The 27,512-nt window shown below is 69.3% G+C and overlaps 1 protein-coding gene across 5 annotated transcripts in view; it reads right to left on the reverse strand.

Annotated features, from left to right (window-relative positions):
- The window catches only part of LOC119102321 (MAP/microtubule affinity-regulating kinase 3), a 49,300-nt gene that overhangs the window by 16,418 nt on the left and 5,370 nt on the right, over nucleotides 1–27,512 (reverse strand). For 4 of the 5 annotated variants that reach the window (XM_037225698.1, XM_037225711.1, XM_037225691.1 and 1 more), the window contains exons 2-6: nucleotides 11,150–11,272; nucleotides 8,350–8,403; nucleotides 7,030–7,078; nucleotides 4,867–5,060; nucleotides 3,119–3,254 (exon numbers count right to left, since the gene is read on the reverse strand). In XM_037225698.1, the coding sequence (XP_037081593.1) occupies nucleotides 3,119–3,254; nucleotides 4,867–5,060; nucleotides 7,030–7,078; nucleotides 8,350–8,403; nucleotides 11,150–11,272 (556 nt within the window). Of the gene's footprint in view, nucleotides 1–3,118; nucleotides 3,255–4,866; nucleotides 5,061–7,029; nucleotides 7,079–8,349; nucleotides 8,404–11,149; nucleotides 11,273–23,061; nucleotides 23,179–27,512 lie in introns of those variants that run through there. The other variant, XM_037225704.1, reaches the window with a different exon arrangement.

The raw sequence follows: 27,512 nt of genomic DNA on the forward strand, positions 1-27,512 counted from the left end.
ATATGCAGGGGAGCAGGCAGCTGAGCCCAAAAAAGATACAGGACGCGGCGGAGCATCCAGTTACCACCGCGGAGCGGTATGATGAACTAATAAAAGCAGGACTGTCCCACAAAAAGCTTGTCGGCAGCGTACCGAGCCTGCAGTCGCCAAATCCTCACCTACACCGCGACACAGACGCATTACGCATCGACTGCGACGGCGCGCCGACCATACCGGCCCGGAAACGGAAGGCATCCGCCGCGCCCGGTCCGCCAGCACATCCGGCAATCGACACCACTGGGGCGATGGTTAGAGCCGCGCCCGCGCCGCCGCCGGCAGGCCCGGAGCGACGCAATCGCTGCTCCACAGGCGTGGCGATGGCAAACCGATGACGTGGAGCGGACGGCGGTGCAATTACGCTGATCAAACAAGCAAGGCAACAGGTACACAGTGCGTAACCTGGCGGCAGTATACGGGCCATATACCGTACGATGACTGAGAGCTGACCCGACAGTTACCTTATAATGACATACGTTACATTCGTACGCGTAGATACATACACATGACGTCGCAATGCCTTAACCCATCGTCAAACATCTGGTCGACATTTCGCGGCCTGGCCAGCCGGCTACCTACCGCTGCCCCGCCGGCCAGCTCAGCTGCCGGCGGCGGTGGTGGCGGCGGCGGCCGCTGCTCAGCCCGGCCACCGGCGCCAGCTGGCCGCCCAGCTGTGCGGCAGGCCCGGGAGGAACAGCGGCGGCGGCGGCCTCACCAGCCGCCCAATCGATGGGGCCGCACGTGGGGAGCGCCGCCGCCGCCGCCGCCGCCGCCGCTGAAGCCCGGCTGCGGATGGCCGGGCTGGGACGGGACGAGCGGAGCGGCGCGGAGTTTCGGCGAACCGCGCTGGCGTGTTGTTTGTTCTCGATCCGGACTGCAGTTCAGTTCTGACAGCTCGTGTTCGGTAGACAGCAGCGACGCGCATGGCGTGGTGCGAAGGCCGTACACTGGAGGCGATGCCGCAATGGAAGCCAATGGCAAGCGAATGGTGCGTAATGGAGAGGCAACGCGATGGATTGCGCCGGCCAACGCCACGTCACGCCCCAAGCCAACGGGCGGGACGATGCCGCCCGTTGCCTCGCTCTCAGCCCCGGGCCGGCCACCGCGCCGCCGTCGGAGGCCGCTGGCCACCATTCACGACCCCGCCCGCCGGGTTATCTACGGCGCTGTTGTGCCATTGTGAGCCACAGGCCCAGCCCCCGCGGAGACGGGCCGGCTGGCCAGGCCCGTCACCACCTGCCAGACGTCAGGACGGCCGCTGGTGACACGCCGCCAGCCACGTGACGCTGACTTCCTGCCGGCTACTGCAAACCCGGGGATTTGGAGGCCTGCCGTCTGATAATCACTACAGCATGAAGCTAGCTAAGCCAAGGTATCTCTGAAGCTAGCTGTGCGCTGGTCGCCATCTGCGTTTCGTCTTTCCTCTTCGGTTGACGTTTATAGAAAAAAAAACACGCCGTCATGGAGTGCAGTGAATTATACGTTTATGAGACCATCCACGTCTAGCCAAATAGCCAAGCATTGGGATACCACACTCGGCTGCGGTCGTTCAGTTATTCTCGACGGTACAGGTACGGCCGGCACCGCTGGCCGTGACAGCGGGCTCGTCGCCGACCCCCTGCCACGCGCCCGAGCACTGCTCCTCAACAGGCAGATCACACCATCCCGGATTCCGCGGCCCCATTGCCCGCATGAAGACCGGCCTCACCGCGCTCCTCCACATCCGCGTTCACCGTTTTCCGAGAACCGACACGTGGCGCATTGCAACTCCCCACTCTGCGCCCGCCGCCCGTCCCCCTAGATGGCCTTGGCCCCGCCTCAGTCGGACAGCCTCCGTCCATCCCCGCCGCCGGAACTGGCCGACCGCCGTCGCTGCCAGAGACTGGACGGGCACGCGCGTCGACCATGACGGGCACCTCCGCGACGGAGATGACCTGGCGCGGCCGGCGATGAGCTGTTTGCCCCGGGCGCCCGGCCGGTTTACAGCCCGAACCATCGACCGCCGGCGCGGCGTTTATCACAGCTGGGCCGCCCGACCGCGCCACCGAAGGTCAGCGGCCACGGCGCCGCGCCACCAGCCGTCAGCCGAGCAGACGACACAGCACACCACGACACGGCGCGGCCGGCTGTCGACAGCGCTGAAGACGAACAGACCAGGTGGCGGAACCGCCGTCCGACGGCGCCGCAGTGCAGACCAGCAGACCCTGGATATCCGGAGACGTGGGACCACGGAGTGCGGACGAACGGAGCGCAGTTCACCGCCCAGCCAAATCACAGCACAACCTGCTAGATCGCGTACCAATCCAACGAGCACCGACCGCCCGACTCGGTGTCCACTTCCCACAGATGTGTCAAAATTACATATGTTCGATGGGGACTGACGCATTTTACGAACGACTTCGGACACTCAGTGCTGACCATTTTTTTTCGTAACCTCAGTCACCCATATACGAATAGATTACATCTTCCGCTGATTTCGGCCTCCTCCAGGGCTTTGGTGAAGACATTTCGACATCCATGGCGTCGTCATCATCGTCGTCATTGGGGCTTTACGACGCACTCAGCTGCCGAGGCTATATGGCGCCATTTGCTGAGCCGATTTTGACACACTGCCTTCCATAGGACCGCAGCCCACTCAGCATCGCGTCGGTCTCCGGAACCCATGGGGCCGTCGTCGCGACAAGCCGGCGGCGCTGTCGGACGCGAGGCCGGCTTTGGCGCCAGCCGCGGCGCCGCTGACGCCGAGCCGGCCGGCATCATGCGGCGCGCGCCGGGCGCCTCCCACGCCCCGCGGAACGGGCCGCGCCGGGACCGTTGCGTCGCCTTGCGCAACGTCCGGTCTGGCCGGCCGGGGAACTATCACGTCTGGCGGCGGCCGCGCCGGCGACCGATCACGTCGGGCCGTTGGTGTTACTGAGGGCCACCGACTGGCGGGCCCGCCAGCCGGCCCGCGCATGACAGGACTCAAAGCCGAATGATTGCTTCCATTCCGAGCCTTCCCGCGGGCGGCCTGCGTCTGAGGGCAAAACGGCGTGACCCCGGTCCGGCACGGGCGACAGGGGGGGGGGGGGGGGGCACCTACCTTGGAAGAGCTCGGGAGCGGCGTACGGCGGGCTACCGCAGAACGTGTCCAGCTTGCTGCCTGGCGTGAATTCGTTACTAAAGCCGAAGTCGGCTATTTTGATATTCATTTGACTGTCTAGCAACAGGTTTTCCGCCTGAAATGGGCAAGGTCGGTCAGGTCCACGAACAAAGCACACGGGTGATTCGCCGCGCGCGGTGACATTCACTTCACACAAACATCATGACTGTCATCACCACGCCCTGTTTACGTTATGCAAAATACCACCGACGCGACAACACGACGTGGCCTTTGACGCGGGACGTAGCATCGCCGTGCGGCCCAAAACCAAATAAGCACCGTAAACGTTCACCTCAGCTGCAGCACCGCGAACATCAGCACCGACAGCACTACAACAAGCCGACTCACCAACGCGGCATGCCAATCATTCCGCTGAATCACGGCCTTCCAAAAGCGCCGCGCCACGAGCGGCGGCGCCCAAAGGCACCCGACAACAGAGCGACGCCCAGCCCGCTGTCGCCGCCGACGCCGCTGACGAATGTCCAATGAGCCCAGCCCACGTATACATCCCACAGTGGCCGTCGGACTTCCAGTCAGTTGCCTCCACCCGGCGCCGCGACATCCACGTCCGACGCCACTCGACAAGCGCGCTGCTGACCGGCCGCTGCCACGGTTGGTCTTCCTCGCCGTTGCCATGCTGTTCGGCCCGCCGCCACACACACACAAGCGCGCGGGCGCGCCGCCGGCAGCGGGGCAAAGGTCGCCGCGTTGCTCGCGGCCGCAGGCGCCGACAACTGGTCGGCGCGTGCCTCGCGACCTTTGACCTGCGTCAGGGCCGCAGGGCGTGGCGAGCGTCTCCCTGCGGACCCAGCGCCGGCCGCCGACCGTGACCGGCATACGCTGTCGACACAAAGCGCCGCCCGGACCGGCACGGTGTAACGGCGCCGTCGACCCACGCCCGGGCCGCCACGGCCCAACTTCCATTTGCACTTAGGTCGCTGCCGCGCCGTGACGGAACATTCTGTTCGTCCAGTCGGGGATCCGCCCCGCCGCCCATGGGACGCAAAGCCACCGGAGCGGAACGTGTCGCAGACCGGCGGCGCACTCGGCGCCCATTCTCGGCGGAGAAAGACGGCGACGGAACCGGCGAGCGGCCGCCGGGCAAACCGCCGACGGCCAGCGGCCCGCGCGCCGCCGCCGTCCGGAAGTCCGCGACGCAAACTCGGCCGCCGTCCGCGTCCCAGAGCGCGTTTCTGCCGCGATAATCGCGCAGCTCATGTCCGCCGAATTATCGCGGCGCGGGTGCGGGTCCACGTCGGCTCGAGACCGCACCCACCCGACGGCGGCCGCCCATCTGGCAGCCGGACTGGATGACGGGAGCGGCTCCTGGCGACTAGGGCCACGCGCGCGCACACAGGTGAAACCTTGGCGAAGACGGCGGCGCAGTGGTGCAGGTGCTGCAGTGGGTCGCCGGGAATTGAAGCCCCTCAATTCGGCGCATGGAGTTGCAAAGCGTCCGCGACATATTGTCCCCTTGGAGCCAGTGGCATGACTGCCACTGCCCTACTCCGAGCCGCCGATCCCCAAAGTGGCGTCATTTAGCGAGACCTGAATACCGCCGGGAGAGGGGGGGGGGCGCTACGGATCCTTGGCGCCGCCAAATGAGCGCTGAGCCTGCGCCGGCCGGCTGCGGTTACGTCAGGTCAGGTCACATCAGGTCAGCTCAGGTCACGTCCGGCGGGGCCCACCTTCAGGTCGCGGTGAATGATCTTCTTCTGGTGGCAGTACTGCACGGCCGAGACGATCTGGCGGAACTTGAGGCGCGCCTCCTTCTCCTTCATGCGGCCGTGGAAGACGAGGTAGTCGAACACCTCGCCGCCCGAGGCGTACTCCATCACCAGATACAGCGTCTTCTTCGTCTCGATCACCTGGTATAGTTTCACTGCGGGCAGCGGCACCAGCTGGGTCAGAACACGGCACCTCGCCTCGCACGGCTTCGCTGCGAACGGCGAGAACAACTACGACCATGCCAGATGGACACGGCCACTCGTCCAGCATGGACATTCACTAGCATGGTCATTTCAGGGTCACTCTCGCTGGTTTCTATCCACACATTCATGCAAATCGGTTAAATTTTCTTCCATGCTTGGGCCTCCGGCACCTAGTTTCCACCGCCGCGTTCAGACGTGTCGCACGCCACTTCACAGTCTCGCTGCAAAGTGACGGAGCAGGTACCCGGCAGCAGTATACAGCAGACACTCGGCGGCGGACTCCCGCCGTCTGCCGCATTCACGCCGTCCTTATTATCACCGCCCGACACGAACCGATGATTCCAGCACGTCGCAAATCATCCCGGACGTGCCCCGCCGTCCCCGCCGAACAACGGATGCCGCAGGTAGCGAGGCGGCGCCAGGGGGGCGCTCCATCACCCGCCAGCGCCGCTGCAGGCTGCAAGGGAGCCGGGGCCCAGCCGCATCACTCCAGCAGCAGTTCGGGCGGGGCGGGGCGGGGCGGGGCGGGGCGGGTTGGGGGGTAGGGCGGGGCCTGGCGGCGCGTTCGATAGCCGACTGCAGACGCGCCGGGCCCCGTTTTGCATCAGCGCGGCCGGGACAATAAAACGACGAAAACCCATTCCACGGAGGACAAAGCAGAGACTTCTCAAGTGGCGCCGGCGCTCCCGCGTCGAGAGGTTCAGAGGAGACGGGCCGGGCGGCGGGCCGGGCGGCGGGCCGGGCGGGACAATTCCAGAGGAGCGCGCGCTCGCTCGCTCATTGTTACCGCCGCTGGTCGCGCGCACGTGCGGAGGAGGCGGCCACGGCCGGGGGCGGAGGGGGACGGGGTCGGCAGCGGGCGGCGGCGCCGCTGGTCGCGCGCACGTGAGGAGGCGGCCACGGCCGGGGCCGGAGGGGGACGGGGGCGGCGGCGGGCGGCGGCGCCGCTGCCGGCGCTCGTCCGCACACCGCTGTGTCAATTACCGCCACCCACCGAGCCATTACCGTCGGCGGCGGCGCCCCGGCGCCCGGCCGGGCTCGGCCCACCGGCGCCCGCCGACCGCCCGTGACGCCCCATGCATCTCCGTCCGCGGCGCCGGCGGCCGGCGACCGGCAGCCGCGGACGGGGTCGGACGGCGGCGGCGGCGGCGGCGGCGGCGGCGGCGGCGGTGCCCGGTGACGGATGGCCATCACGCGGCCGGCGGGGCGCGCCGGCGCGCCGGCTGCCCACACCGGAACGGCGGCGGATTGTCGCCACGCAGCCATGCGTTGGGCGATCACAGGCCGCAGTCGTTAAAAAGCCAGCCGATCCGCCGATGGGATCAGCGGGCTCGCACGGCGCTCAGCGGCAACGCCAAGCAAATGAATGCAATGCAATCAGCGCTAGGAATCGCGCAATCTCGAAACCGCGGGCCAGCTGCAATATACAGTACCGCACACAGAAGCACAGGTTAGTGTGTGCTGTGAGTTTAGAGCCCCTATCCTGACAGTCGTTGATTTTGATTACACCCGGAGATACTGGGAAAACGACATCATCCAGTAAACATTGATAAGATTGTTAATGCTAAGTGTTTCAAGCTCATGGTCATGAGAGGGTCGGCAACTGTCAGCATAATAACCCTAAACTCATAATGCCGCAAAGCCGGGGGCTCAGTCCTTTCTTGCTAATATATCAAGTTAGTGCACACGCTGTTCATCATGAGTTGTTTGGGAAGAGTCGCCGGCCATCCAGCGCCAGCCGGGCCGGCCGGCCGAATGGCGGAGGGCCCGCCGGAAGCGGGATGTCTAGGTCAGCGGGGCGGCCGGCCAGCGCCGCGTCAGCAGTCGGGCCGGCGCCGGCGGGACAGGCCGCCGCCGGCCGCCGGCGCCGCGTCAGATCCGCCGCCGCTGCAGGCCCGGGCCGACTCCAGCCGCACTCACCTATGTTTGGATGATCGAGCATCTTCATGATGCGCACCTCCCGGAACAGCTGCGGCAGAAGTGAGCGCCGGTCAGCGCGGCCGGTGCCGCCGAGGCACGCGGCCAGGGCGACGGCGCGCCAGCGAACACGGATGCGCCGGCTCTCATGAGATGCGCTGGATGTGTTAGCGCCCCAGACAACTCCATTCCACGTGATAACTTTTGCGCAGTTATGTAAAAGACCGCTTGGCATGGCCTAGAGTTCGGTTCAGCCGAGTTTACCCTCGCCAACACTGATGATGAGAGAGGACATCCGAGCCACGCCAAAGCTCTTAAAACTACGACACACCACTTCATCAAATGGCGCCATCGGGCCCGATTGCCCGTCGTGAGTCGTAGGCGACACGGATCCAACGCCATCCCTGACGGGCGTCGGGCGTCAGTAACAGCTCCGCTCGCCACCCCGGGCCGTAGGTCAACCGACGACCGCGCGGTCTCCCCGGACCCGTATCTGCTAAGCCAGCAGCCCAAGGTCTGACAACAGTCCCCCGCCCCAGCTCCGCTCCGTCAGAGCGAAGTCCTCCCGGTGCGCGGGTCCGGCGCGCCGTCCACAACGGCTGTTGGCCGCAATAGCGCCGCCGGGCCCGGCGACAGCCGGACCGCCGCACTGCGGCCGCCGTCCGGCGCCGTCGGGCGCGCGCGGCCGGCGGCGCGCGGACAATGGCCGCCGGCGCGACATTGGAGCCGCGCCGCCGCCACGCTCTGGTTATTCAAACTCGGCCGCGGCGCCGGCTGACGGCCGCCGCCGCCGCCACCGCCGACTGCTGATGGACCAAGCTGCCGCCTGGCGCGGTGGCAGCCGCCACCAGCGGCGGCTCTCCTCCCGCGGTCCCGGCCGCACGGACCGCTCCTCCCGCGGTCCATGCGGCTGGGAGAGGGCACCATGATTCGGGCCTCTGCCGGTGAGGCTGCTGAGCCGGCCTGTCCGAGCCGAGGCGACGGACATCCCATGGAAACGTCCAAGTCGCGCGGAAGCCAAACGCGATGCCAGGGGATGGATGGCGCGGCCGCCCAAGACAGCGCAGGGCGTGGTCACAGGACGCCGTGAGCACCTCCCCTGCCCTGTTCCCCTGTTCGACGACCCAGCGCGGCCGAGCCGAGCCCTGACGAAAGGCTCAGCAGCGCGCCGGTACCCGCTATCCACCGTCCCGGTCCACGGCCGCGCACAAGCCCGACGCGGTCACGGCGCGTCGCCCCGCGCGCGCGCCTGGTCGTCTAGCGGGTCACGGCGCCGGGCAGTCGACCCAGCAGCGGCGCGTCCGCTACGCGGCCACCGCTCACCTTCTGCAGACTGCCCGGGTTTAGTTGCGTCTTGTCGATTATCTTAATGGCCACCTGGAACGGAGGAGGAGGCGCGGTTAGCCACGGCGACGGCGACGCCCCGTCCACCGCACGCGGGGAACGACGGGCCGATGACGCAGCGTCGCCGAAGCGGCACCCCTGCCGCTGCCGCTGCCGCAGCTGCGCTCCGGCCGGCCGCTGCTGCCGCTGCCGCGCTCCGGCCGGCCGAGGCGAGCCCCGGCGGCCGGCGCGGCACGATAAGCCGCCGCTCGACAGCCGGGATCAGGAGCGCTATCGGTCGGAGGATTAACCGGGCTGGCGGAGCCGGCGGCGGCGGCGGCGACGGCGACGGCAGTGTGGAGCAGCGCCAGGTGGTAACGGCCTACGGGCAGCGGCGCGCGGTCGAAGAGCTGGGGTGCAGAGCAAGAAGCGCAGCTGGGGAGGAGGCTAGGCGGGAGGGCGAGGTCAGGCTGGGACTTCCGCGTGGGTGTTGCAGCGATGCGGAATATGGCCCCGGTCTGCTCGGCACCAGTTTTCGATCTGTCAAGTTCAGGGCCGCCACGCGTCTGGACAACGTCGATTCGGCACTGCTTGACGGCTTGCTGACAAAGACGGAGGTTCAGGACCACAGAGCGCTGCGGCACTTACCACGCTGCGTTTACTTCGAGCCATTAGGGCCGACACAATGACAGCGAACTACCCTCGGCAAACAGGGCGCTGAACATGGACTTGGTGCAGATAGGCGTCACGGTAACCACACAAAACAACAGACATTGCACAATATAGTGCGATGTCTGTTGTATGGCAAGTGGGGCCACTTGCGATCCTAGAAACCGCGAAAACAACTCAAAGATTGCTCCCTTCGTTCGGAATGGCTGGAGCACTGGGCCGCACACGACAATTAAACTGATTTCAATCGACCCTGAACGACCGCCTGCAAATAAAGTGCAGACGGCGCGAAACTTACGAAACAAAGAGGTGGCGATAGGGTCTAGCACGCGGTTAGTCACGCGACAGCCCCCAGTGCAAGTCCAGCCAGCAGGCCCTTGACCAACCCTCACGGCTTACAGTCTATCCAGCGTCAAAATTTCAGCGACTACATTTGCCGAAAACAACGCATCCGGGGTGTACCTATCACGTGCTCCTTCTTGTTTGCTAGCTTTTCTTTAACTGAAAGAACAAACCTGAGCACCGGACAGTCGTATCACATAGCCATACATCAAGGACATGCTACAAAGTCGCAGGCCCGTTGGATGGCAAAACGTCTAACAGGCACTGTCAACACTTCAGAGACGTAAACTACAGCTGGACTTGGAATTCACGCACCAAAACAAGGATGGCTCGAAGTGGACTTTCTCCGGCTTAAAGCAGATAAAAACCCTTGGTGTCCCGCACAAACAGACACACACACACACACGCGCGCGCGCGCACACAAGCAGCTCATACGAACAAACGCGATAACTCCAACAAAAACGCATTTCAACCATGCCACACGGCCGGTAGAGCTTGGCGGCGCTCTCCGGCACCTCCCACGTCCACGTCCACGTCTACGTCTCCATCGCATCCGGCGTCCACGTCCGCCGCCAGATCGCCGCGCCCCGCTCCGCGCGGGCCCCGGCCGTCGGCGTCGGCGGGACCGGCTTCTGCGGACGCCCAGCCGCCGCCGCCGCCGCCGCCGCCGCCGCCGTCGTCCGGGGCCCGCGTCACCGAAGCGCGCGCGCGGGCCGACCGGCTCCGGCGGGCACGCGACCCGCAGGGAGGCCGCGTGCGGCGCCGCCAGCGGCCGCCAGCCGGCCGCCGACACCCGACCGACAGGACGGGGGCCGGCTACAAGCGCGGCAAGACGGGCAAACTTCGCGCAACCGGCGCGGTGTTTGTGCGTGCTGCCGGAAAATCGCGCCAGACCGGCCCGGGCTGCACCATCAAAGTGCGCATCCGTAAACAGAGCGAGGCCTCGGAGAGGCAATCCCGCCGCATTTGCAAAACAGCGGCGCCCAGCAGGAGCGGATTCCCCCGCGGCCGGGCCCGAAACACCGCGCGTCTGGCAACGGCAGTCGACCGATGAGGTGCGAGCCCTCGCGTGCCGGCACTCCGGCCCGCTGCGTGGTGGTAATTCGTGTTTGAGAGTGCGTCGACCGGTGCGGTCATCTCTCGCGCCAGACGCGCCTTAGTCACCCGACGCCGGCCCGCTGGCAGTGAATGACTACATCAGACGCCACCTCCTGCGTCCCACAAGCGCGACCAACGTCCGGGTGGTGGCATGCATGCCTTTGACGGCGCATTGGAAAAAGCCGTCGCAACCGCAACCTGTGGGAACAGGTTTGCGCCGGGCAGGTCTGCAAGGGCACTCCGCCGGCATACGTCACAGCCAGCCACGCAGCAAGGAGCCACCAGAGCGCGGCATACCAGACACGCCACAGTCGACTACGTAAGGTCGTCGCTCAGGTCACATCGGGCAAGGTCAACTCGGGTCACATCGGGCACGGTCGGCTCAGATCACATCGGGTAAGGTCAGCTTAGGTCGCATCGGACACGGTCAGCTCAGGTCACATCGGGCAAGGTCGGCTCAGGTCACATCGGGTAAAGTCAGCTCAGGTCACATCGGGCACGGTCGGCTCAGGTCACATCGGGCAAGGTCAGCTCAGGTCACATCGGGCAAGGTCGGCTCAGGTCACATCGGGTAAGGTCGGCTCAGGTCACATCGGGCAATTGCAGCTCAGGCCACATCGGGCACGGTCGGCTCAGGTCACATCGGGTGAGGTCAGCTCAGGTCAGACCCGCGCCGTACGGCAGCACACACCTCCTCGCCGGTGGGCAGGTGCTTGGCCAGCTTGACCTTGGCGAAGTTGCCCTTGCCGATGGTCTTGAGCAGCTGGTACTTGCCGATGTGCGGCTCGGCGTCGGGACGCGCGCGGGTCGACTCCTGAAACGCAGACAGGCGCTCCGGTTAGTTCCGGGGACTCCTGGTACGCCGGCAAGGGCTCCGCCGCACCCGGCGGCCTGGCCTCACTTCATCCGAGACCGCCGGCGTAAAACGGAACTCCCGGTACACAAACTGGGCCGCCGCTAAGTTCCAGAAACTCCCAGTGCACAAACAAGGGATTCAGGTTATTCCCAGACTATTTGAGCGCTACTACACCGCAGGAGCGAGCGGACCGTCGCCACTGGTGCGTCATTCAAACAGGACAATTCTAAGGGACGCACGAGCTGCAGCCCTTCAGTCGCGGTGGCGTAGTGCTGTCGCGGCCAAGCACAACATCAGCGGCACATCAAAGCCTCATCCACGCGATGGGGAGCCATCTCCAAAGGCCCGGCCGCTTTGGCGGGATCCCCCAGAGCGCCAGGCCACCACCACTCGTTCTCCGAGAATACGGACCTGACACACATGGGAGCTCTTTCATGGTCGTTCAGCCGAGCCTGGCACGTCTCTTGACCTCTATGACCTACTCCCGGACTCAGTCAGACTTTCGGCCCCACCCTCGTCATATCTGTCTGCGCGACGCCCGCCCAGCGCCGGAGTCAGCCGCGGCTCCCGTGGCCGCCGACTGGAGCGGCCTCCCGGCGGCTCGGGCTGTCCGCGCGGAGCCGGCCGGCGACCCCGCCAACTGACGCCGAGCCAGCGGTCGCCTGGGTCGCCGCCGGCTGGAGTGGCTCCCCTGCGACCGGGTCGGCTCATTAGCACGCGTCGGGCGGCGTTCAATGAGCCCGCTGATGACGGCGCCGGCCGAGCGGAGCCGAGCGGAGCCGGCCGGCCGGTCCCCTCGGGTCAGTTACCGGCACCTGCCGACAAGCGGCGAGCACCGTTCTGGCCTGACTCCTCCCAAAACCCGGCCTAAATACCAGGCTTATGGATGCCGGCGCGGCCCCGGCGCTGCCGCTGCTGGCGCCGGTTCTCGACATATTCTGTGCAGACACTTGAGCCGTACACGCAGCGCATCCTGGTGTCGGCTTACGCGCGGCTTCGACACGGCAGGTGCCAATTCAGCGCCGACTGGCAGTGCTACGCTACTGACACACTGCGTCTCTCCGCCCCAGCTAGCAGCGCCACGCCCAGCGCCCGTTCACTCCCACACCAGCTGCCACAACGTCCCCATAACGTCCGCTCAACTGCCTGCCTGCGGTCGGTTTCGCAACGGAGCAACGGCCATCACACCGCTCCGCTCCGTTTGTTTTTGTTTTTACATCGCTGCGTCCGCACGCCGATCCGTCCAGAAGTGCCGCCGGCCTGTCTGCCTGACACGAGGGCCGCCCTCCTGTCAGGCGGACAGACCGGCGGATCTTCCTGAGCGGACTTCCGCGCGACGAGACCGGCGACAGGGGCGGGCGCGGCCGGGCCTCCGCCAGCCAAAGGTCAGTCCCGGCCGCTGGCGGCGGTCGACCGAGCTCATTACAGGCGCCGGGCGGCAGAGATGGCCCGCGACGGCACCGGTCGATCGGCCGGCCAGGTGAGACCGCCGCCGGCGCGGCCCCGCCCGCTCACCGGCTCCATACCGCTCACGACTCCGTCCCGCGCGCGCCGGGCCCCGTCCGCTCGGCCCGCGAGCAGGGCGGCCGGGGCCGACACGGCGCCGGCGCCGGCCTGCCGGGGCCGAGCGTCGGCCGGCTCGCCTCCTCATCTCGGCTCGGCTCGGCGCGGCTCGTCTCTCCCCAGGTGCTCGGCTGACCTTGGCCGCGGCGACGGTGGCGCCGCAGCGGCGGTCGCGGCGGCTGCCAGGTGAACGCGCCCGGCCGCGGCCGCGGCCGCACCGTTGGACGACAGCTCGCTTCCGGCGCGGCGCCGGCGACCGCCGCCGGCGCCGCGACGAGCCGCCGGCGCGCGGACGAGCCGCCGCCTCGGCCGCGGCCGGACCAGCGCCGTCAGACGAGCGCCCAGCTGATCGCATCGGCCGACATTCCTCGCCGGCGGGCCGCCTGCGCCGGCAGCATGCCGCGCCGGCGGCCGCCTCGCGCGGCATTCCGGGCCGCCGGCGGGCCGGGGGGCGGGGAGGAGACGCCGCTCGGCCGCGAGGTCGTCCACACGGCCTGCAGAGGCCGGCGTCAGCTGACACGTCCAGCCGGGCCGGAGAGGCGGTCGCGCGCCGCCGGCGGTCGAAGCTCAGGGGTCGCTCGGATCGCGGCGGGCGTGTGGCCGCTGGCAGGTGTGTTGACTCGGCCGGTCGGCCCCTGTGCCGCCAGCCGGCCGGCGCTTGGCATAGCGACAGCGATACGAGGAAGCCGGGCAATCAACACACCATACAGCGGAAGCGGGCCCGCCCTCATGCGGAGGGGAGGAGCGGGTCCTCACCGTCGCGTGGTGAGGTGCCAGTCCCACCATGACATGGAAAGAAGCAGGTCCCATGTATTGGGTGGGAACAGGTACCGGCATTACATCATGCGGATGCACAGGCCCCTCCCCCGTCACGTGACACGGATTAGCGGGTACCGCCATGACTTAACCGAGATGAAGCAACCTCTCGCCGCCACAGCGCCGGCACCATGTTGACACAGACGGGCGGCACTGTTCCGGTGACAGCCCCGGCGGGAGGGTGGCGCCGGCGCCTGACGGAGCGGCGGCAACAGAGCGGTCGCAGCCGGCCGGCACCGGACCCGCCGCCGGCCGCCCCCGCCGGAGCCAGCCCGAGAGCCGCCGCCATCCCCGCCGGCGCTGCAGCACAGCTCACCGGACCGCCCTCACGGCCAGCCCTCTCCCGGCTGCCGGGACGGCTCGGCTCCCAGCTGGGGGCGTCCGGTGCGTCCCGCAGGGGCGACGCATCCAATGTCGTCGCCAGCGGGCCCTCCACGCACCGTCGACCGATGGGGCCTTCGTGTGGCGGCGGCGGCGGCGGCGAGGCGGCCGAGCGGGAGGCCCGCGGACCGTGTCGGCACCGCCGCTCCAGCGCGCCGCGAACGGACCCGCTCGACCCGCCAGCGGCGGCGGCGGCGGCGGCGGTGGCGGCGCTGGCGGGCACGCACGCGCTGCCGACGGACAAAGGCGGGGGGACGGGGCCGACGGCCGCCGGCTGACCGGCTGGTGAGTCAGCCGGCGGCGGGGCGCGACGCCTTATATAGGCGCACGCGGCGCGGCGCGGCGCGGCGGGCTTACCTCGATGTGCGGCAGGCTGCCGTGGCTGGCCGAGCGACTCACATACACGGGCGGCCGGCCCGAACTCGGCGGAGCCGGCGCCATGGCCGACGGCATCGCACGCCGCCGCACCGCGCTCGCAGCGGCACGGCCGCCGCTGAGGGCGCCCGACCGACCGCGCCGGGCGGCACCCCGGGCTGTGATCGCGGCGGCGCCGCGGCCGGCTTCACCTCACCGCCGCACGCGCGCGCGCCGGCCGCCGGCAACGCACCTGCCGCCGTCGTCTCTCCACACGTCGCGCGGTGCACAGCGTCCGCCGGCGTCGCCGGTCGCGGACAGCACGGCCGGGCACAGCACAGGGGCGGGCGGCACGGTCGTCCCGGTCGCGCCACGCTATCGCACTGAACTATAACCCCGGCGGCGGCGCGGCGGCGCGCGTTCCGTTACGATTCGCACGGCCGGGCGGCGCGCCGTTTTTGTCGCCGCGTCAGCTGGCGCGGCGGCGACCACTACCTGGCGGCCGTGAGTCAGCGCGCGGCGGCGGCGGCGGCGGCAGGTGGCGCTGCTGGCGCGGCCCACCGCCGGCGGCCGCCGCGCCGGCCGGCCGCACACGCGAGCGCCGCCGCCGGCGCGGCCGCGCCCGCGCCCGGCGAGCACGCCCCGGCAAAAGGGGCGCCATCGCGGTGACCGCGCGCCGCCACCGGAAGGGGCGGTGGCGTGCCGACACACCAGTTATGACGAGAGATCAAACGTTTGTGTGTGATTTTCTCGGGAACTGCGCTCACCGGCAAACAAAGCACGGGCAGCGCGCGGTGGCCGGCCAGTGATGGCGCTGGGAACAGACCCGCACGCGTGGAGGCACGGCTCGTCACCGCGCCGTACAGTCTACGGCCGCCGCAGCCGCAGGAGCTGGCCTTCCACTTCCGCCCCGGCCGCCTGGCGGTCGGCGCCCGCACCACGCGGCGGCCATCGCACGCTCTGAACCCACGGTTGGGCTTGTGCCCCAGCGTCGCCCGTTCTCCCCGCCCGGCCACTTTGGCACGGTCAGGCGAGGAGGGAGGGGACACGCGCTTGGCCGTCGTCACGCGCCCACTGAGCGCCAAGGTCAGCGGTATCTGGCGGTCATCCCGGGCCGACCGGTTATTGGCCCCGGGCGAGGCGTCGTCCGCAGCCACGCTCCATTGGGGCGGCTGCCCAGTGGCGACATCTGTTAACGGAAACGGGAACCGGCGGGTTGCCGGGAACTGAACCGGCAAGCAACTAGCGGGTTGCGAAACCTTGCACCGGTATCTTTTTACGTCACAATTATATCATCCCTGCTGCTACGCCGTCCACATATCAGGCACCAGTCGGATCATCGAGCATATCGCCATGAACTTGCCGTGGCAACCCGCTGCAGCGTCGACTGACCTTTACCGGGTCTATAAACGTCCTACACTGAGGCCCGGAGCTCATCTCACAGGCCGCTCCCACCAGTCGGAGCGCCGTGGACCCCGCAGGCCCGCCGGCCGGCTGCGGCGGCAGGTCGGCGACCCGGCCGCCCCGCGTCCGGGCCGACCTCGCCCTGTCAGGCGCACGCCTGCGCCCCGCCGGCGTCGGCCGCGACAGCTGAATGGCGCGCAGGTGGGTCACACCGCGCACGCCTGTCCGCTCTGAGCGCCGCTCGGCCGGCGGCCGGGCCCAGCGGCCGCCGCCCCAGGCCCGGCCCACGCACCGTTGTCATCGGGACTTGGCGCGGCGGCGTCATTCTCCGCCTCCCACAGGGGCGGCGCGCGGGAGGCGCCCGGCGACAAAGCCGGTGACCGGCGGCCGGCCGGCGGCTAATGCCGCCGGCGACGGAGCCTGTCGCCGGCGGCCGTCGCGCGCGGCCGGCCCCCGACGCTGATCCCCAATCGGCGCCGGCCCGACGGCGGCCCCCGCGGCCGCCGGACAGTAAATCTCAGACGGTGCGGCGCCGCGTCAGCAGGCAGCGCCGGACCGGGCGGCGCTGTCGGCACGATGACTCCCAGGGCGGGCGGCCACCGCCCCAGCGACAGAACGGCGACGGCGGCCGCCGGGGCCCGCGACCGATGGGGCGCCGCACTCGGTCACGCACGGCAGCCGCCGCCACAGCCGCCTGGCACGCGTCTCGCGTCTACCAAACCTTATTTTTTTGCGCGTGCGTATGCTGTTGCTAAGCGGCGCGGCGCGCCCAGCTCGGCCAGCCGCCAATTGTGTTAGTGCCGACCTGGCGGCCAGATGGTTCGCGTTCTGATCACATCACCCAGAGAGCTTTCACGTCCCTCGTGGCACCGCGGCGCGACACGCTGTCGGGCGAGACACATTCTCATCTCAGCTGCATCATCTTGACCGCATCCCGTCCGCCCATCGTTCCGAAGTCCGCGACCGCTGAGCGCGCCGCACTGCAGCACGACTGCAGTCGCTGCTGGCGACCACCAGCGCGTCCTGACCGCGGCACCGACAGATTGCCCGTGCGGTCGGCGGCGGGCGACGCCGCGCGTGCGGTTGGGCAATCGCCGCCGACCTCTGGTTCCTCACGGACGTCCGGCGCCGCGGCCCCTCCCCTCCCCCGGACGGACCGCCGCCGCCAAAACACCGGAGCGCGTCGAGCACGTTCTCGCGCCGCGCACCTCTGCCAACCAGCCCTGCGATCTCGCCGAGGCGCCCGTCCCAAGGAAAACAGCCACTTCACCTCCGGCGGTGCCGGCGCCCGCGGCACGCCGCCGCCGGGATCGCCGGCGTCGGCGTCGGCGGCGGCGGCGGCGCGTGCGGACCGCCCATCGCCGTCCGTCGAGCCCCAGCGGACGTCCGGCCATCGGGCGCGGCCCGGAAGGACCAGCCGATGGCCCACCCCCGAAATAGCGCCGCCGCCGCCGCCGCACGTGCGCGCCAGCCGCAGAAGCCGGCCAAGGTCGACAGCCGTGCTAGTTGGCGGCGCACCAAAGAGAACAGTGTGAGGTGTGTGTCGCGCAGGCCCGAGGCGGACATTTGAGCAGGGCTGACCTCAGAGAAGAGCCGACTCCATACTCTAAAGACGGACTCTCGCCGTCCGGACACGGTAACATGCTCAGACGCGTCAGCATGCAACAGTGCAGCCAGCTGAAACGATGCGTGACAAGACTTGCATAGGGTCACCCGCCCCAAATCGATCTCTCTGTCTCCGGCTCCGGGGCTGGAGACAGCCGTACACGCCGGTGTCCCGAGCCGGAGGAAGCCGTCCGCCTGTCAGCCGTCACAGCGATAGCGCTCGCCGTTTTTGCCCGCCAGCTTACGAACGGCGCAGCGAGAGGACGTCAGTCGGTCGGTTCGGACGGTGGAGTCCGAGCCGCGGTCGACCGGCGCCCGGGACGGCCGCCGCCGGACGGAGCGCGGCGTGACACGGAGACACGCCGGCCACGCCCCCGGCGGCGTCGCGCCGGCCGCCGCCTCATCAGCCGGCCATTACGCGGTGCCGCGGGCGGCCATCACGCCCGCCGGCGTATCGCGGCGTCGCACCCCTCCATCAGGGCCGGCCGACGGCGGCTCGCCCACACCTGCGCTGCCAGCCGGCCGGCGCAAAAACGCCGTCGGCGGCGGCCGGCGGCCGGCGGCTCGCTGGAGCGTGGCACCGGCACCGCAGACGACAGCCCGGACGCGGTTCACGGTCCGGACCGAGCGACCGAGCGCATGGACAGCGGCCAGAAATAGACTGTGACGCACGCGCCGAGAGGCCGCGACGCAGAGCACGCCACCCGCCGCGACTCGATGCGACACGCCGCTATGTCGACGGCGGGGCTTCGCTCGCCACGCCGGCCGGCTTCTCCAGCCGAGCGGCGGCGCTCCCGAGCACAACGGCCCCCGGAAGTCGGCGAAGCCATACCCGACGAGCTGCGCCGCCCAGCCGCCGTCGCGGCCTCGTGAAACGCGGGCGGCGACACAGGTCGGCGGCGTGGAGCGTCGCGGCTCGGGCGGCGGCTGCAGCAGCCGCGCGGCTCCGTACCCCTGCCCTTCACCCGCCAAACGAGACATGCACGCTCGTGTCGCCCTGGTCGGACGCTGCACGACACACGCATTCGGGCGGCAGCGTTCATACCGCCCTGCGCAACACACAGATTCCGGCGGCGGAATATTTATACCGCCCTGATTGGAGAGCCCTTCGGACCCACCCGTCCGCCCGTCCGCCTGCCTGCAGTCCGGCGCCGGTACCGCCGCCTCCCCTCTCGCCCGCGCGCGTGACCTCGGCAAGGTCAGCGGGGCCGCACGCGGCCTGCTGTGGCAGACCGGCGTCCGCGGAGCACGGCGGCCGGCCGACCAACCGGAATTCAATCGGCGAGGCCCCCACGCACGCTAATTACCGCTCAATGTCAAGCAATCAGCGGGGAGTGAGCGGCCGGCTAACTCGCCGCCGCGGCCGAGGCTCGGTGCGCACAATGGGGCGCGAGCGCGGCCTTGGCGGGCGGCTGCGCTCTCCGGCTGGACAGTGGGCGCGAGCTGGCCTGCGCCGGCGGCGGCGGCGGACACGGACGCCGCACCGTCGGCGATCTCCAGCGGCGGCCCGATTGGTCGCCGGCAACACGCCGTCGCCGGGCGCGCTGCAGAGCCGCCGTCGCGCCGGCCGCCGGCAAAAAGCGGCCTTGGCGTTGCACTGGGTGCGTGCGTGCGGGCGGCGGGTTCACCTGTGGCGGCAGGTGGGCGCGCAGGCGGCGCGACCGCCGTCCGCCCGAGCACCGCGGTCGGGTCGCAGCGGCAGCGGCGGCGGCCGGCGCGGCCCGTCGGCGGCCAGAGCGGCGACGCACGCCGATTGGCCGGCCGCCCGCCGCCGATCGGTCACGTCCCAGCTCAATTAGACGTCAATGAGGCCTCCGGCGATGAGGTTGGCGCTCGGCGGCGACCCCACAGCCGACGCTGGGGCCACTGGCGACCCGCCCGCCGCCCCGGGCCATCGGTTCAAGGTCTTCGCGTCGATGGGGGGCGAGCGGCCACAGTGCGGGGACGACGTCGCTACCGGGCACGCACGCCGTCTCGTCCGCGCGGCAACAGCGACCGGGTGACGTCGAGGGGTCCACGGACGGCAGCAGGCGCAACCCTGCCGCGGTCGTGGCGGGGCCGGCGGCGGCGCGACGCTGGCGCCACCTGCGCCGGCCGCCGCGACTGGAGCGCGGCGCGGCCGTCACTGAACGGCGGCCGCGGCGCGGCGCTGCGGCCGCACTGGGAGACCGCGGCTCCGGCTCACACCGGTCCGCTATCGCCGGCAATATCTCCTGGCGCCGCAAGGACGGCACGGCCTTGTCACCGCGATGGATTTGGGCACACTGAAGTGAATCAGAGTCCGTCCAGCAGGCGTACAATGGTAATCCGGCCGAAGGTACGTCCGTCACGTCTTCGCTCACCGCGCGGCACGCATGTCAAACAGGCTACATCGTGCAACAGAATACGCCCGAAACTGCACGCGCCGACTGGACGGCGTGCTCGGACAGGCCGAACCGAAACGCGCGCCGGGCGGGCGCGACATCGCGCCCTGGCAGCGCGCTTGCCGCCCGGTGCTTGGGCGCCGCACGGTATCACCGGCGCGCGCGTCACTCGAGGCCGCCTCACAAGACAAAGGACGGCTCCGGTGCGCCCGCGCGCCTGTCGACCCCGGGGCCATCGGAGCCCAGCCTCCGTCGCCGACAGAGCGCGCCGGCGCCGGATTGCGCCGCCACATCCGGCGTGGCGTCCGTGCGCCGGGCCGGACGGCGCGACCGTCACGCGGTCACGCGAGAGGCCCTGTGACGCAACCGCGCGCACTGGCGCTGGCGCAGCTCGCGCGCGCGCGGCGCACAACGCCGCGTCTGCGCTGCGTCGGCGCCGCGCCTGGTGTTTGTCGGTCGGAAACCGACTCGCACCGCACGGAGCGCGTTTTAACGGGCGGCGGCGCGGGCGCACCGACCTACAACGCCGCCTGTTTGCTTTTCTTTCCGGCCGCCTGCGGTCGCCGAGTGTTTCTTCTCGGCCGCAGCAAGAGCTGCGCAGCGAGTCGGGGGCGAGACCGGATGCGGGCGACCGCCGCCGCCGAGCCCGCCGTGGCGTGAAGCGGCTGCGGCCGCAAGGTCGGCCCACTTCAGACGGCCACTGACGATCCGATCAAAACACGATATTTATAGCGAACGGCTGCGTTTGCCGCGGCCGTTCGGCGCGGTCGCCGATCGTGCCCTGGCGGCGTGCCCGCCTGGCCTCGGCTCCCCGGGGCCGGACAGCCGCGAGCGGCACCCACAAAAACACGGCCGCCCGTTAGCCGGACAGGAAAAGCCGACGCTCCGTATGTCCCGGCCATCCTGGAATCGCGTGTCGCCGCATGGCGGAACGGCCGCGGCTGGCGACGACTCTGACGCACGCGGCCGGTGCACGGCTCACCCGGCGGGCGCCCAGTGGCGCCGCCGAACGTGCGGTGATGGCTGCGTCCGCCCTGCTGGTCTGTCCCGCTGCCCCCGCTCTGCTGGTGCGTCCCGCTGCTCCTGCTCTACTGGTCCGTCCCGCTGCTCCCGTTCTGCTGGTCTGTCCTACTACTCCCGCTCTGCCGGTCTGTCTCGCTGTTCCCGCTCTGCCGGTCTGTCTCGCCGTTCCCGCCCTGTCGGTCTGTCCCGCCGCCCCCGCTCTGCTGGTCTGTCCCGCTGCTCCCGATCTGCTGGTCTGTCCCGCTGCTTCCGCTCTGCTGGTCCATCTGAGTCTCGCACGGAAGCTAGTACGAGCGTCTAAATCTCCCGAATTGTATGAGATGGCAGACGGTTCGACGGCCACCGCGACTGTCTCGGCCTCGCTTACGGACAGAAATGAGATCATTGCATTCAATAGCTATGAGGGACGTGTAAATATATGATTGTCTCGCTCGCACCTTGAGGCTATTAATGCATGGCTATGATGATGGCGATGGCTATGAAATAAACTGAAATATACGACAGACTGTCCGTCTTCATCGCATCACGGAAAGCGCCATTACTTTAGGAAGACAAATGACCATGGGCGCCCGGTTTTAAAGGCGGGAGGAGACGCCCGGCCCACGCAGCATGACATACTTTAAGACCTGGCTTAAATCTGACTAGCTTTTCAATCTTGCTGACATTTCAATCAGTCTCAACCCACATCGAGAGGCGGCTGCTTCCTCGGAAGTTGCCCAAAAGTTCGGCTCCATTTCGCGGGCCACGTTCACTCGAAGCGAAATGCGCAGCAAACACTCGGCCTGCATGCGCCGGCGACACTTATGCAAGCGGCCGTCAGTTGGACGCGGAAGCAGTCAGTCTCTGGCCTGACGACGAGCGTTCGAGGTCGCCGTATCCAGACACATCCACTCCGCGTTGTCGAGCCGCCTGCCCCCGCAATCGCATACCGCCCCCGCTGTTTGCAGATCGCTCGTACTACCAACAAGAGGGCACCCACTTCACACCATAATCGGCCGACAGTAAACCGCGCGATGGGGCCGTGAAGACTTCGCTGGAAGGGCAGTCCATTAGCCGCAAACGTAGGAAAGCGCGACCTTGCGATGATAGCAACGAAACAAACAGGCTCCCCGGAAGGCACTCCGAATGCGTCACGCGCGCACGTTCGACGAGAATGTGTTTTGATGCCGTTTGCTTTCGCGAAGAGGTTTGTTTGTCGAAATGACGTTCCGCTGAATGCCAACGAGCGGCTATGCAAATCACGAAGCGGCGATGCGCTGGAGAGATGGGAACTGGAGACCTGGTGACCCAACATCGTCTGTAAGGATACATGATGAGAATGGCTGTCGGAGCAGCATAGACCACCAGCCAATCAGCATAGCCTGAACAAAGCCTCACGGCACATTCCGACGCTCCGCGAAAGCTAACCGGTCCCGCATCAGACACCAGCGGCCGGCGTCATCGGGAAGAAAGCCGGAGTGACGACACCTCGCGGCGGATCACGGCGGGGAGGAAGTAAGAGCGGCGTGTCGACAGGACGCCAGCGCCGCCTCTGATCGCCGCCGCCGGAACGGGCACCGGCAACGCCACAAAGTCGCCACCGAATCAGCGCGCCTCAGCGCTGGCGACCCGCCGCGCCGGGCGCGCCCGCCCATGATGCCCGCATGGGGGGGGGGGGGGTGGGGGACAGGGGGAGGGGTTGTCCGCTGACCGCCGTTACTCATGCGCCGGCCGGGACAGCCGATGACAACGCGCGCTGGCAGCGGCGGCCGCCTCCGCTGATGACTGACTCGGCGGTGAATCAGACGGCGGCTGCTGGCAGTGCCGGCCCTGAATGACGACCGACCCCGGCTGGAGCGGCGCCAGGCCGGGGTCAGCGAGCCGGCGGCCCCTCCGGACGTCGCCAGCAGCGCCAGCAGAGCGCGGCGCCGCCGCAACAGCCAGCCGCCTTTCACGACAGCTGCCGGCCAGCCCACAATGCGGCCCGGGCGGCGCGCATTGTCTCCCGCCGCCGGCGACAGTCGCGGCCGGCGGCGCCCTCGGCGGGGGTCGAGCGGCCAGCCGTCCCGCTGCTCGCGCCGTCGCCGGGACGAGGCCGCTCCGAGAGCTGCCGTCCAAGTGTCTAAGTGTTCGGCTGAGGGGTCAAGGCACCGTCGCCGGCGACGGCGACGCTAGACACGGTCCCAGACCGAGCGGCCGCATCCAGACGCGGCCCGGAGCCTCCTCCCTGCCCAGTCCGCCGACGGCGCTCTCACTCACCCGGGCGCGGTTGAGGTTGATCGTCTGCCGGTGCGTGGGCTTCATGGCGTGGCCGGGGACCGGCGCGGCACCGGCCGCCACCGCCGGCTGCCGGTAATGCCGCACGCTGCGGTAGTTGGAGGGCCGGTCGGCGCCGCGCGCCGGGGCCGGCGCCGCCGCCGCCGCCGCGCCCGACGCCGGCGCCGACGCCACGCGCCGCGGCGAGGCCGGCGTGCGCGGCGCCGGCTTCTTGGCCGGCTTGCTGCGGCCGCCGCCCGACATGCGCTGCGCCCACACCTTGAGGCGCGAGTTCTGGAGAAACTCGGGCAGCATTGCAGACCGCCAGTCACTGCCGCCTCCCATCTAGTCGGACGGCATCGGCGCGACGCTGAGCCGCGCTCGGCCGACAGACCAGCGAGCTAGCGCCTCACAGTCGCACAGTCACGGCACAGACACGGCCGCCTCCCCGCCAGCCACTGCGTGCGGTGCGCGCTCGACGAGCCGGCGGCGCTCGAGCCTCGCGTCAGGCGACTGACACGGACGAGACGCGCTGCGGGCAGCCGACGGCGCGCGCGGCTGGACGGCCACTGGCGCCGGCCGCCGCCGCCGCCGCCGCCGCCTCCAGCGGCCGGCGGCTGCGCGGCGCCAGCCGGCCGGCCCCGTTTCACCAGCGCGCGCGGCCGGCCGGCTGGCTAGTTTTCTCGCGGAGCGCGTGGCGCGGCGGCGCACAGGTGCACCCGGCCAGCTGTAGCCCAGCAAGTGGACCGGCGCTCGCCGCCGCGCACGGCCGAGCGACTCGACGCCAGGTCCGACCGGTGCCGTCCCCGCCACACAATCTGAGGCAGCTCGCAGTACGCACGCCCCGTCAGCCCCGCGGCCGGACGGCCGGCGGTGACGCGGCGCGACGCGGGCGCTCGGCGGCTGAGCCGGCGCCGGCCGCTGCTGCCGCTGCCGCCGCTGTCCGCGCGTCTGTCTGCCCGTGGCGGAGCCCCGGAGAAAGGGCTCACAGCGTCCGCCGGGACCGTGCGCTATCGCCGGGCGCACCTGGCCCTGCCTGCGGCGGCGGCGCGACGGCAGCTGGCGCGGCGTCTGCCCGGGGTGACCGTGAGCTCCAGGTGAGCTCCAGGCACCATCGGCAGACAATGGCGGCGCCGGCCCCCACCGCCCGGGGAGGCCGCGCCACAGGCGGCCGGCAGGCCAGCAAACGCGCCAGCGGTGCCGCCGACCAAAACAGACCTGCCCTGCTGAGCTGGTCCTGACAAAACGACCGCTGCTTCGAACACACCACTGCGAAACCTGGTTTCACGAGCCACAAAGACGCAAACAAAGGCCAAGAACGGCACCAGACAAAGCCGCGAAGCCCTCGCTGATTGTGTCCATGCTGCTAACCCAGTTCGGCAACAGAAAACGGCGGGGGCCAACCCGGCCTGCGCTTGACCGGGTCCGAGGCGTCACCTTGTGTACTCTGAGCGTGCGTGTGCAGAGGGGAGGGGCGAGGAGGGAGGAGGGTTGCGGGGACAGCAATCTCAAATATTAAAATTACTTCCTACGAATCACCTTCGTCGTTCACCAAAAGCACACCACATAGCAGTCCAAAACCTCTGTCAGAGCCCCCGACCCCGTTTGGAGTGCCGCCGCCGAGCGCAGTCGCCGCGTCACCAGCCCCGCGTGCGGCGGCCCGTTCTCACGCCACACGCCGGCCCACGCCACCCCAGCCGGCCCACTATCCTTGTAGCGCACGCAAACGGCTGATACACAGAGTTGATTAGATTCGATTTGCCGATTGGCGACGGCCGGCTGGCTCGATCGCGGGGGCGATCAGCCGGCCAATGCGCGCAGGGGCGGCGCCAGGCGCCACGCCGGACGGGCCGGGCCCGGCAGGGGCGGCGCCAGGCGCCACGCCGGGCGGACTGGGCCCGGCAGAGGCGCGCTTCGGCGGTTGGTCGCCCGGTGCCGCTCCGTGCGGCGGGCCGGGCGCCGGGCGTCGGGCGGCGGCGGCGGCGGCGGCGGTGTGACGTTGGGCCGACATGCGTCACCACAGCGCGGCCGAACTATCACGTCATGCTTATCGCTGCAAGGAAAAACGCGCGGAACAAAGGCTTCGGGGATTGCAGCGGCCTGGTAAAAGGAAACGGAATTTAAATCACACTGCAACAAAGGCCGTCAGCAACATCCAGACAGGCCATCTATCACGGCGCTGTCTACTTAGCGGTGACCAAACCTGCGACTGCTTCATCACCGGCCCAGGCCCAATTTCTACACGGCCCACTGATATGGCAAACGAGCCCGCGGCCATGAAACCGAAACGCCACGCTCCGTTTTCCCTCGTAAATACGGAAAGCCCGGAGCCCAGCCACAGCTGCCGGCATGGTTTAGTCAAATGGCCGCGGCCCCAGCACGGGCCTACCAAAACGACGCCGGCATTTACAAACGGCCGCCGCCGGCCGCGGCCCGGCGCGAAGGGAGGCTGCGGCGCGGGGCCGTCCCGACCACCCGCCGCTGATAGATGACGCGCGCCGACGCCGGATCCCGCGCCCGAGTCCGCCTATCTGCGCTGATTTCCGCGACGCAACGGCGGACATCCGGCCCCGGCGGCGTGGACGGGAGCATCCTGCTCAGCGCCGCCCGCGGCCACGCCGATGCTGGCGCCGTTTGTACCCGCCGGCTTCGCTGCCTTCAACCCGGCGAGAGTGTTTGCGACTGCGACCGAGTGCTTCCAACTGACAGTGTTCTTTTTCCTGCGAGTGTTTGCGTTGTCAGGGGGAGTGCTCCGACACGTGCATGCAGGAGCCTCAGGGAGGTAAGGAGAGACAGAACTATACGCCGGCATGAATGGGAAGGCGAGAGAGCGAAAGAGGCAAGAGGGGGATGGAGAGAGAGGGGGAGAAGGACGAGGGGAGAGAAAGACAGAGACAGAAGCCGATCGGGACAAAGAGAGACATGCGGAGCCACAGAGAGGTAAACATGGGCATAGAGAGACACAGACAGGTTCGCAGCGGGACAGAATGGGATGATGACAGAAAGTCCTGTCATCGCCGCCATTCCCGCCGGCACGAACACATCGCGAGAGAATCTGCCACTGCCAGGTATCCTGTGCCACTGATCCGCCGCGCAGATCAAAGCACCTCTCGACGGCTGGAGGAGCTCGTCGACCGGGTCGCTGGACGGCTGCCCTCACCAGAGGTCGTCATTAACACGCACTTAACAGATCGGACGCCGGCGCCAGGCCCGCGCGCGGCCGCCTCATCCGTCCGGGCCACCGGCATCGATCACCGCGCGCGGGAGACGAGCCGTCGGCGACCGCGCCGCCGCCGACCCCGCGACCCGACGCGACCCGGCGCCGGCCGGCCGCGCGCGCCAACCGGCGCCGATTGGCAATCGCGCGCTTTAATCCGCGCCAATCGGGCCAGCGCCGCTGCCGGCCATCAGGCGACGCTGCTTAACGAGTCGCCGACCCGACCCCGTGACCCGGCCGGCGGCGGCGGCGGCCGCAGCGGCGACGCCACCGGCCGCCGCCCGCGGCGGATGTGCGTCGGTGACCCAGTTGCGTGGCGCGATAAGGGCCGCGGCCGTCCCGACGGGGCCGGCCCGAGTCGGGCCGCGACCTCGGCCGGCGGCATCTGCACTGCCGGCAGTCGCCGCCGCGGCCCGGCATAATAAACAGGCGCTCGGCGGAGCGCGACGGAACGAGAGGCCCGACCGGAAAGGCCGGTGAGGCCGCGACGATAGCGTGCCGCGGGGCGCGAGCGCGCGAGGGGCTGCTCTCGCCGCCGCCGGGCGGCGAGAGCAGCCCCTCGCGCGTCAAGTCCTGACACGGCTTGACGTCATCGGGGCCGAGGACCTGACGCCCGGCGCGCTTCAGGTCCTCGGCCCCGGTTCGGCGGCGGATGGCGCGGGCGGCGGCGGCGCTTGGCGCGGCTGACAATGCACGCCGGCGGCCAAGGCCAGGCGCGCCGCATTCCGGCGGTCCAAACCGGCTGCGGGCGGGGCCGGCCCGGGCCGGGCCGGGCCGCGCTTCCTCGGCCGGCCGCAGGGGCGGCGACATTCCCCGCCGCCGGCCGGGCCGGGCCGGACCGCGCAGCCGGCGCCGCTGCAGCGCTGCAGCGGCGCCGACGCTCGGGGCCGGCCGGCCCGGCCGGCGGCGGGCAGCATCAGCGGCTGCCTCCTCCCGCGGCGCCGGCCGAGGTCGACATTCCGCCGCGCGACGCCCGGCGATTTGCATGGGCGGGAGCGCGGTGGTCGGCGTCGTGTCCCGCGCGGAGGACAGACGCGCCCGGCGGCCGGGGCGACGCTCGCGACGCGCCTGGCTCCGCCGGCGACGTGTCCAAGTACCTGTGCGGCGCCCCAGCGCGCGAGGCCCTGCTGATGTCACAGCGCGCCCACGCTATCCGGAAAACAGTCGTCGGTTCTCGCGCGGGATTCTGCGAACGCTTCCCGCCGGCGGGGCCAAAGGCGGCCGCGCCGCCGGTAAA

The sequence above is a fragment of the Pollicipes pollicipes genome, unplaced genomic scaffold (genome assembly GCF_011947565.3).
Source record: "Pollicipes pollicipes isolate AB1234 unplaced genomic scaffold, Ppol_2.1 Scaffold_2555;HRSCAF=2994_pilon_pilon_pilon, whole genome shotgun sequence".
Classification (NCBI taxonomy): Eukaryota; Metazoa; Arthropoda; class Thecostraca; order Pollicipedomorpha; family Pollicipedidae; genus Pollicipes; species Pollicipes pollicipes.